We start from the raw sequence: 11,623 nt of genomic DNA, 5'->3' as shown, positions 1-11,623 counted from the left end.
TGCTTGCATTGAACTTGCTTTGTAGACAGTAAGATCCTGCCGGCATTAATTCTCCACTGTGTGGTAATTTTGAGAAATTGCGCACGTTTCTTATCCCGTCAGAATCGGTAAAACTAACGCCATGCGAATGTGTCTTAGCGCAGAGTTTAGAATATTTACGGTTTCCGGTCAATGAAGGCAGTTTGAAATAAAACAAAAACGTTTAAACGTTCTGGATGCGCAAACTCTCGCTCTTGGCAAGATGGTGCAGATAGTCGAGATAAAGGACTGTTATTCGATGAGATTTCGAATCCATCACTCCTTAAACATGGAGAACATGGATCCAGAAGGTATTAATGATTATAATGATTAAATGATAATAAAGTTGTAGCTCCTGGTATGTGACAAACGAAATGAACGGCCAAGTCTGCATTGGCCTAATGCTTGTTAGTTTTGAGGTAAAGCTGATAAGTAACACATTTGGTTTTCGAGGTAAAATAACCGACCGGTTGAATAATTCAACTTTTATCTACAGAAATGAATGTATTTAGAACTGCAAACGGATACATTGGAAGCGGAGTTTTAAAATGAGAAAATGTAACGATGTGATAGGAAATGCCGTTCGTTATACTCCCCTTCTGTCTCCCATTCTTGCTCATCTTGTTTAAATAATAAGAAAATGAAAAGCAAGATCACTGTTAGTGACAAAAGTGCAGGACTAAATGTGTTTCATTTAATATTTATTCATTTGGATATGTGTGAGAGTAAGCGTATGCATGGATGTTGTCTTCTGGTTTAGCTTTCTTAGCTTTATCAGTAATTCACATTATTTCATTTATCTGACAATCTGAAGCCCATGGACTCATTTTAAATGGATTTTGTAGTAGAGTATTTATCCAGGTATTGTCATGTTCTTATATATCTCTCTGTGTTCCATTTTGTCCCAGTTCATGAGTTTTTGGAGGACAAGTTCATCTCCATTCTGGTCGTGAACTTCGAGAGGAGCCCACTGACCATGGAGAACTTGCAGTCTCTGGCCCTCAGTGTCCCTTCATTTTATTGGCGGCTCACTGGGGAGGAGCTGGATCCCAGCCTATTGCACGTAGCACCTGCACGACTGCAAGTGGTACATCATGGTACAGAGACTGGTGTCCAGCATGGGGATGGAGAATCACCAGCTGAGGAGGATGACCATTACGGACAGGAGCTGCCATCATCCAGCTCTATAAGGGAGGCTTCCCCTGCAGCTCCAGCATCCACGACTGAGGATGCTAATGGGCTTCCTGAGGCTCTCCCCTTGGCCTGGGGTGAAGATGAGCCCTCATCTCCATCCTTATCTGTGCCTTCTGACACTCAACCTGGAAGTCAGATTGAGCCAGAACATGCTGAGCCCTCCAGCTCCACCTTCTGGATCCCTGTGGGCCCTAACAGCACGTGGCAGCAGCTTGAGATCGAAGGCCGCAACTACCTGCGGAAGCTGGATGAGCTCAGCATCTCCGATGGACTCTGGAGCATTACGGACTACGGTGATGATCACACCGTGGTCATGTCCGTGCATGTCTCCGTGCATGTGAGCAGTTCTCTGCGAACATGGGGCGTGAGGCAGGAGGAGAGGCCTCCTCAGAGGCCCGCTGGCACCAGACAGAGGAAGCGCAAGGCCGAGCCCGACGACACCAGCGGCTCAAGTTCTCCTCCACCGCACAAGAGGCCCATGCGCTTCTGACTTGATTCCATGTTTTTACGCTGTAAGTTACATTTTTATTTCAACATAATTAGAAGATCCCGCAGGAAAATATTAGTCAGTTACTTAATAAATGACCAAAAAGTAGTTGAATAGGACAGCTGGCCAACGTGTCTGTGTGCTTCCACTGACTGGCACCCTGACATATAATGATTTTTAACAACGAGGGGGAAAAATTCATACAGTAAATTAGTTAACAATAATTAGTAATCACCTATAGTTCTCATTTATCATAATGTAAAATTCAATAACCTTTTCTGACTATTAATCTGCACAATTTAATAATTTAATTAATATTACCTAATTTGTTTATCATTTTCTGCAATCACTGTGCGTTTAAGCAAGTTTTAAAACTAGCTGTGAAATTGTTGATGCTGTTGTTGATCTGAATGTTGCTGACAGAGCCTTAGGATACGTCTCTATACACATGAGTGAGGGGATGGATGCACTATTCTATGGAGGCCTCTGAAGAGAAAAAAATTATCCCAATTTTATATTGAGAGGGATGGTTAATTCCTTTTTAATGCAGACAACGTTAAAAGTCCCTGTTCTGCCGTTGATCTTTTGCATGCATGCTATCATGTATTAGTTTACTCTGTATTTTGATCACATGTCAAACTAAAGAATTTTTGGTCGTATTTTTGTTCCTAATTTTGAAGTAATTGTAAAATAAAAATGTTGTTCTTTTCCGCCGCCATGCTTCGTCCTACTTGTGAAGGTTATGCTTGCATTGAACTTGCTTTGTAGACAGTAAGATCCTGCCGGCATTAATTCTGCACTGTGTGGTAATTTTGAGAAATTGCGCACGTTTCTTATCCCGTCAGAATCGGTAAAACTAACGCCATGCGAATGCGTCTTAGCGCAGAGTTTAAAATATTTACGGTTTTCGGTCAATGAAGGCAGTTTGAAATAAAACAAAAACGGTTAAACTTTCTGGATGCGCAAACTCTCGCTCTTGGCAAAACGGTGCAGATAGTTGAGATAAAGGACTGTTACTCGATGAGATTTCGAATCCATCACTCCTTAAACGTGGAGAACATGGATCCAGAAGGTATTAATGATTATAGTGATTAAATGATAATAAAGTTGTAGCTCCCGGTATGTGACAGACGAAATGAACGGCCAAGTCTGCATTGGCCTAATGCTTGTTAGTTTTGAGGTAAAGCTGATAAGTAACACCTTTGGTTTTCGAGGTAAAATAACCGACCTGTTGAATAATTCAACTTTTATCTACAGAAACAAATGTATTTTGAACTGCAAACGGATACATTGGAAGCAGAGTTTTAAAATGAGAAAATGTAACGATGTGATAGGAAATGCCGTTCGTTATACTCCCCTTCTGTCTCCCATTCTTGCTCATCTTGTTTAAATAATAAGAAAATGAAAAGCAAGATCACTGTTAGTGACAAAAGTACAGGACTAAATGTGTTTCATTTAATATTTATTCATTTGGATATGTGTGAGAGTAAGCGTATGCATGGATGTTGTCTTCTGGTTCAGCTTTCTTAGCTTTATCGGTAATTCACATTATTTCATTTATCTGACAATCTGAAGCCCATGGACTCATTTTAAACTGATTTTGTAGTAGAGTATTTATCCAGTTATTGTCATGTTCTTATATATCTCTCTGTGTTCCATTTTGTCCCAGTTCATGAGTTTGTGGAGGACAAGTTCATCTCCATTCTGGTCGTGAACTTTGAGAGGAGCCCACTGACCATGGAGAACTTGCAGTCTCTGGCCCTCAGTGTCCCTTCATTTTATTAGTTGGATCCCAGCCTATTGCACGTAGCAACTGCACGGCTGCAAGTGGTACATCATGGTACAGAGACTGGTGTCCAGCATGGGGATGGAGAATCACCAGCTGAGGAGGATGACCATTACGGACAGGAGCTGCCATCACCCAGCTCTAGAAGGGAGGCTTCCCCTGCAGCTCCAGCATCCACGACTGAGGATGCTAATGGGCTTCCTGATGCTCTCCCCTTGGCCTGGGGTGAAGATGAGCCCTCATCTCCATCATTATCTGTGGCTTCTGACACTCAACCTGGAAGTCAGATTGAGCCAGAACATGCTGAGCCCTCCAGCTCCACCTTCTGGATCCTTGTGGGCCCTAACAGCACATGGCAGCAGCTTGAGATCGAAGGCCGCAACTACCTGCGGAAGCTGGATGAGCTCAGCATCCCCGAGGGACTCTGGAGCATTACGGACTACGGTGATGATCACACCGTGGTCATGTCCGTGCATGTCTCCGTGCATGTGAGCAGTTCTCTGCGAACATGGGGCGTGAGGCAGGAGGAGAGGCCTCCTCAGAGGCCCGCTGGCACCAGTCAGAGGAAGCGCAAGGCCGAGCCCGACGACACCAGCGGCTCAAGTTCTCCTCCACCGCACAAGAGGGCCATGCGCTTCTGACTGGATTCCATGTTTTTACGCTGTAAGTTACATTTTTATTTCAACATAATTAGAAGATCCCGCAGGAAAATATTAGTCAGTTTAGGGCTGGACAATAATTCGATATCAATATATATCGCGATAGAATTTTTTTCAATAACGGTGATACGATTTTTAAACACATTTCCTATATTTCGATATACATTTGAATATATATATATTCATATATATTCGTGTATATATATATTCATATATATTCGTGTATATATATATTCATATATATTCGTATATATATATTTATATATACACACACACACAGTCGAACCCACTTATCTCGTCCTCGGTTAACTCGCCAACCCTATTAAGTTGACGTTTTTGAAGTGGAACTGCCAAATTCGGCACTTAACATTGGTTATCTCGATCCCCGTGACGATTCGCCGGCTTTTAAAAATGTATCACAAGTGCTAAACAGCGCGTATTCAAATCGCATTCGCAGGGTAATTTGCTAAACAACGCAGCTGTGAAACGCGATCCAGGTAAAACTTTTTTAGACAGCATAAATAATATTGAAGCATTTGTTTTCAAGCAGACTGTTAAAGGCAAAAGCAACAAAGCATTTTAGAAACCATAGTAACCGCGTGTATGATACTTATCAGAGCTGTGTCAGAGCGAAATGACTCGTGAATTTAATTTTGACACTGGTTAGCTTTTTGTAAAAACGAACTACAGTACACCCCGCAGGTTTTTTGTGAGCGATCTTTGTGTTTTCAATTTTGGAGAATATAATTAAAGGTTTGTATCGAGAAACGACGGTGGTTTTTATTGTATACTAGTAAATTTCTGCTGTTAGTTGGTGCATATGCCTTTTGTTAGCCAATATGTATGTCGGGGCCGGCTCTACGCTGGGGCAACGCCCCCTTAAGCAAACGTCCTGCCCCCTTAAATCAAACTTTTAGAAGTTGAGGAAGAAAATAATAATTACCCACAAACTGAATATGGACAAGATTTACTACAGTAGCTGAAAAATCCACTGAAAAAGGCACAAACGAGATGATAAGTTTCACTTCTTGTTCGCTCTTTCTGTTTGTGCGCGGGCTCACACTGCACTCGGCAGAGATCCCCCACTCACCCTCCCCCCAGCTAAACATCCAATCACTGTTAGTATGCAAATGAGTCCGTTTCTCAGTAGGCAGGGCAGAGCGAAATGAGCTGCGCGATTGCGGGAGGGGAAGCAGCAATCTCTCTCGTCAAAATCATAACGACTCGTGAGATCATGGTTCGAATTATTTTTGTCTATTTGGGGGGGTCTTGATCGGGGGGTACTGTACCCTCCAGTACCCCCCCGATCAAGACCCCCCCAAATAGACAAAAATAGCAGTTTGGGGGGGGGGGGTCTTAACATTTTTCTTTTGTTTTTTTTTTTTTTTTTAAAAGAAAGATAACCTCACCTTGTAGGAAAATTTTATGTAAAACTATTTCAGACGCCCCTAGTGTGGACCGTACCATTTTAACCACCTCGGCGCTAGAAGCAGCTTAGCCAGTCGGTTACGTCATTCATTCTCATTGAGCGACTTGTTCGTTGTGATTTCAAGATTTCAAGATTCTTTATTCGTCACATACATAGTTATAACAAGTACAACATGTAGTGAAATGAACCCTGACCGATCCTATTTTTCAGTTTTATATTTCAAGACTCGGTGAATTGATTTTTTCTTTTTCATAACTTAGCCTACCCTTTTTAGTTTTGGTAATATTGGCAATAGTGAAAAGTGTTTTGTTGGGTTCAAATATGTTTGATATAGGCCATCCAATTAAGGTAAATGTCATGTTTTTACTTGTTTTAATCTGATGAGGAATATTTTATTTTATTTTTTGTTGTTTTACTTTTCAGTTTTCCCCCTGAGGGATTGCCACCTTATGTGGTCAGGGGGTTTGCGTGCCTCAGTGACCCTAAGAGCTACACCAGCAGAAGCTTAGCCTTCAGGTGGGACACCCAAGTTGGACAGGTCTTAGGGTAGAGGCCTGACAAAGTGCAATCCAATTACATGACAAAAACTGTTATCCAGAGCACCACCCCACCCCTTTACCGCCTCTGTCGCCACCATGTGCCCCCTTCACATTTATGTCTGCCCCCTCATATATGCATGTCTAGAACCGGCCCCGATGCATGTACATATTTATATTATGCCGATCACGTCAAACAAATCGCGGCAATGCCAAAAACACCAAAAACCTGTGCATGTACATTCTCAGTTATTAATGCACATAAATAAATTTCAAGCACATGTTAATATATTGCTGCCATATTGGTTTTCGGTTATCTCGATCATCGGTTATCTCGACGCTTTTTGGCAACCTCCTAGGCCGGCGACATAACTGGGTTCGACTGTATATGAATTATCAGCCTGTTCTAGTTTAAATGGAAATATATTATTGTTAATAAGCTGAGTCTAAGAGTTTTATTTATTTGATAGTTTATTTCACATTTCTTGTTTGTACAGGCTAAATACAAATAAAAAGTGAACCTTATTTTTTTTTGTACTGTTTTTATTAAAAAAAAAAATTATATAATTTTAATAGGAGGAGCCTGGAGGTATTATAGACTTTGCAAATTCAGTTTGCAGACATCCATTGTGTGTGTCCTCGGCAGTTTTTTCCTGAGGCTTTTTAATATTGTCCATATCGATATCGGAATTATACCGTATCGACCAAAATTAAGAAATATATCGTGATATAATTTTTTGCCATATCGTCCAGTCCTAAGTCAGTTACTTAATAAATGACCAAAAAGTAGTTGAATAGGACAGCTGGCCAACGTGTCTGTGTGCTTCCACTGACTGGCACCCTGGCCTTAGGATACGTCTCTATACACATGAGTGAGGGGATGGATGCACTATTCTATGGAGGCCTCTGAAGAGAAATAAATTATCCCAATTTTATATTGAGAGGGATGGTTAATTCCTTTTTAATGCAGACAACGTTAAAAGTCCCTGTTCTGCCGTTGATCTTTTGCATGCATGCTATCATGTATTAGTTTACTCTGTATTTTGATCACATGTCAAACTAAAGAATTTTTGGTCGTATTTTTGTTCCCAATTTTGAAGTAATTGTAAAATAAAAATGTTGTTCTTTTCCGCCGCCATGCTTCGTCTTACTTGTGAAGGTTATACTTGCATTGAATTTGCTTTGTAGACAGTAAGATCCTGCCGGCATTAATTCTCCACTGTGTGGTAATTTTGAGAAATTGCGCACGTTTCTTATCCCGTCAGAATCGGTAAAACTAACGCCATGCGAATGTGTCTTAGCGCAGAGTTTAAAATATTTACGGTTTCCGGTCAATGAAGGCAGTTTGAAATAAAACAAAAACGGTTAAACTTTCTGGATGCGCAAACTCTCGCTCTTGGCAAAATGGTGCAGATAGTTGAGATAAAGGACTGTTACTCGATGAGATTTCGAATCCATCACTATACTGTATATGTCAGGGTGCCAGTCAGTGGAAGCACACAGACACGTTGGCCAGCTGTCCTATTCAACTACTTTTTGGTCATTTATTAAGTAACTGACTAATATTTTCCTGCGGGATCTTCTAATTATGTTGAAATAAAAATGTAACTTACAGCGTAAAAACATGGAATCCAGTCAGAAGCGCATGGGCCTCTTGTGCGGTGGAGGAGAACTTGAGCCGCTGGTGTCGTCGGGCTTGGCCTTGCGCTTCCTCTGACTGGTGCCAGCGGGCCTCTGAGGAGGCCTCTCCTCCTGCCTCGTGCCCCATGTTCGCAGAGAACTGCTCACATGCACGGAGACATGCACGGACATGACCACGGTGTGATCATCACCGTAGTCCGTAATGCTCCAGAGTCCCTCGGGGATGCTGAGCTCATCCAGCTTCTGCAGGTAGTTGCGGCCTTCGATCTCAAGCTGCTGCCACGTGCTGTTAGGGCCCACAGGGATCCAAGCGGCCAGACGGCTCGAGCTCGCAAGGCTATGTCCCCCGTTCTGAAGAAGGCTCGGGAAGCTGGTGTTCCTGCTTTTCTGTTGTACCCGACTAAAGTTCGCCTTTCTTTTGCGGGTAACCAGTGGTTTTTTACCGACCCAGAAGAAGCTCTTCAGGCAATCGGCGCTTTCACCTCCACCGGGTTCTGGCCAATTTAATATGCTTATTCGGTCTGCTTTGTTGTTTGCCTGTTATTATATTGCGGTCACACTGTGCGTGTGGAGTATATAAATCGAGTGCTTTTCTGTTAACGATTTTGTGTCTGTTCTATAGTTGATTTTGCTTTGTAGTTTACGCCGGGGGTGGCCGGCGGGCTTGAGTATTCACGCATGCCTTATCCCCTGCGTGTCACGCGCTGGCTTTTGGCCCCGCGCTGTTCTGGGGGGATGGGGGGGAGGGGGGTGTTTTGTGGTTATTTTGCCTTGGGGTTCGCGCCCTTCGGCTCATTGGATGATGGTGTTCTGTCTTATGGGGTGTTAGGGGTTTGTATTACTGGAGCTTATTTGTTTATGGGTTGTCTGTTTTCACTAATTCCTTCTCTAACGATGTGCTACTCTATTGACGTCTCCCTCTTTGTCTCTCTCTCTCCAGTATTGTGCTGTGGATCTATGTCTTTTATAGCTGCTGATGGCTAACTTAGTTATGGCTACCTGGAACGTGAGGACGCTTTCGACCCCTCAGAAGCGCTCTAGTGTCACAGACATTTTGTTTAGAAATAGGGTGGACATTGCTTTTTTGCAGGAGACACATTTGGAGTGCATTGGTGCATTTGGACCAAGCGCATGAGGCTCGTATCGCCAGGGTGCGGGCCGAACGCAATGGTTTACTTTTGCGTAAGGCTGAATTTCTTGTACATCGCACTAGGACACGGTATTACGCTAGTGGCCTGGTAAGTTGTTGGCGCTTAGGCTCCGCCAGTGTGACACTTTTCAAGTGTAAAATTCAAGGATGGAGCTGTAACCACCAACCCTTCTGAAATTAATGACCGTTTTCTTGATTTCTATAAGGATCTCTACTTATCCGACAGCCCTCCATCTCAGACAGCCCTGGACTCGCCTTTTTCCCTGGCTTCTCTCCCTATACTTGCTCAGCAGGATGCCTTACTACTGGAAGCCCCCATTACATTTTGTGAGCTCACTGAGGCCCTTAAGTCATTTTCTAAGAATAAAATGGATGGTATTCAAGCTGAGGTGCTGCTCACCTTCTGGGCACAGTTAGCCTCCCCTCTGTTTCGTATGCTGTCCTCCGCCATACGCTCCTCTCAGCTCCACCCCGCTTTAAATTCTGTGATAATCTCTTTGCTTTTAAAACAGGGCAAAGACTCTGCTGATTGTTCCAGCTACCGTCCCCTATCTTTAATGAACTCTGATGTTAAGCTATTGGCTAAGGTGTTGGCTCGCCGCCTTCAGTTAATGATAGCTAAGATTGTACATCCCGATCAGACTGGTTTTATTTCAGCTCGCTACGCAGCCGACAATATGCGTCGTCTTCTGCATATTGTTAAAAATGATTATTCTTCCTCTCCTCCCACTGCTCTTTTCTCATTGGATGCCGAGAAGGCCTTTGACAGGCTTAATTGGAGTTTCCTCTGGGAATTTTTTTTTTTGCCCCGCTTAAATTTCTTAAGTGCTATGCTTCCTTTGCCGCCCCCTTCCCACTTTTTGAAAGATGTCCGGTCGACAGTAACGTCCTTTCTCTGGAATGCCCGCAAGCCTCGCATAAGGTACTCCTTTCTTACTCTTTCTAGAGATGATGGGGGTCTCGCTCTACCGGAATATGAATGGTACCACTGGTCCTTTGTTCTCCGTTCGGTCTGGCACTGGCTTCAGCCTCCCCCATCACCGCCTTCCTGGTTTCCAATAGAGGAGAATCTGGCGCGTCCGCATCAGCTGCAACATCTCCCTTTTCTCTCCCTGAAAGCTAAGGCAGCTAAACCTGTGCTAGGCTCAATTGTGTCTTATGCTGTGCAGATTTTCCATCGGGTCGAGAAGCGCACTGGCTCTGTCCCTGTCTGGCACTCAAATACACCAGTATTTCTTAATAGAGCGCTTAACATTGGTGGTCAGCCCATCACAAACTCCTGGTGGATCTCGTCCGGAATCCGTGTTTTGGGTGATCTATTTGATGACTCTGGCCTCCTCACGTTCCAGGCTCTCAGCTCTAAATTTCCTATCCCTCCTTCTTCCTTCTTTTTCTTTCTACAACTGCGATCTGTCTTCAGAACATGTGGGATTTCCTTCTCTGCTCCTTTGCCTATTCACCCCTTTTGCAAATTTGTGGCTTCCCTGTCCAAATCTAATAGACCAGTCTCCACGCTGGACATGTTTTTGCGTAATGCTGGTCAGGTTATTCCACCTGTTGCCCGTAAATGGGGTGATATCTCTTCTCCTTCTCCATTGTGCTGGCGCACCATTTTTAAAAATATTAAGCGGGCTTCTAGAAATCCCAATCACCAGCACGTTCAGTTTAGTTTTGTGCACAGGATGTACTGTACTCCACGATTGCGCTTCGCTATGGCTCTCGATCCTGATACCCTTTGTAAATTGTGCCCACTTAGAGCCCTTGGTATGTTCTGGGAATGTCCACCTGTGGCCGCTCTTTGGTATGCGGTCTCCTCCTTTCTTTCTGATCTGCTGGATGTGACTGTCCCTTGTTCTCCTCAATCTCTGTTACTCTTAGAGTTCTCTCTCCTTTCTTTTTCCCCTTCTCAGCAACAGACGATTTCTTTATCCTCTGTCGCTGCAAAGCTTCTGTTGGTCTCAAGGTGGAAAGACCCGAGTCGTTGCACTTTCATAGTCTGGAGGGCTTCCCTTTACAATCTGATCATGTTGGAGCTGTCTGCTGCTTGAATAAATGGTGCCTCAGACGTTACTATCAACAATTGGGAGCGTAATGCTTCACTTGTACTACAGTACATTGAGGAGAGCACATCACCTATTGTGTCTGGTTAATTTCTTATGTTCTTATGTTCTGGTACGGTTATGTAGATATGCTATATGGCAATATATTTGGTGTGTGTGTTGTGTATCTATGTGGATGTCTGGGGGTGTGCATGTATTTGCATTTATAGGTGTATGTGTTTTATTTATTATTGCTGTATGTATATTACTGTATATATATATAGATGTATATTCTTTTGTTTCCTTTAATGTCTTGCTCTTGGTTCTGGTGTTTTTTTTGTTTTGTATGTTGAACAGTTTTTGATGTGTCACTTTTTTGTGCATTGTAGTAAAACCCAATAAAAAATTGGTTGCAAAAAAAAAAAACCAGAATGATCATTTAAAAAAAACAAAACCTTTATGAGGTTGTGCAACGAGGGGTACGACTTTCATCACGTTTGCACTTCTCTACATCATTTTTGGCCAATTTTTTGAGTCTTAATGGCGGTGTCATCTGAGAACTTCTTTTTATAAAATGCATATTATGTTTAAAAAAATTCCAGCTTTACGGTTTCAGGACAGAACAGCCACTCTGTTATGATGAACATTACGGTATTTTGAGTGTTATTAGTTGTGGCGCCCCTT

At 42.9% G+C, this 11,623-nt stretch overlaps 1 protein-coding gene across 1 annotated transcript; it reads left to right on the top strand.

The window, feature by feature from the left end:
- The first annotated feature begins 246 nt into the window (after positions 1 to 246).
- Positions 247 to 1,718, top strand: LOC140593378 (uncharacterized). Its single transcript, XM_072717780.1, has 2 exons — positions 247 to 329; positions 927 to 1,718. Exons 1-2 carry the CDS (start codon positions 278 to 280, stop codon positions 1,700 to 1,702), a joined length of 828 nt encoding a protein of 275 aa, XP_072573881.1. The 5' UTR covers positions 247 to 277; the 3' UTR covers positions 1,703 to 1,718.
- Positions 1,719 to 11,623: the final 9,905 nt, after the last annotated feature.

Source organism: Paramormyrops kingsleyae, chromosome 11 (genome assembly GCF_048594095.1).
Source record: "Paramormyrops kingsleyae isolate MSU_618 chromosome 11, PKINGS_0.4, whole genome shotgun sequence".
Classification (NCBI taxonomy): Eukaryota; Metazoa; Chordata; class Actinopteri; order Osteoglossiformes; family Mormyridae; genus Paramormyrops; species Paramormyrops kingsleyae.
This window is presented reverse-complemented; position numbering and strand designations above follow the sequence as displayed.

Bases quoted from the DNA above. Each gene is read 5' to 3' on its own strand.
- LOC140593378 (XM_072717780.1), top strand. From the start codon at position 278: ATGAGATTTCGAATCCATCACTCCTTAAACATGGAGAACATGGATCCA. The intron at 330-926 runs GTATTAATGATT...ATTTTGTCCCAG, and splicing joins GGAGAACATGGATCCAGAAG to TTCATGAGTTTTTGGAGGAC.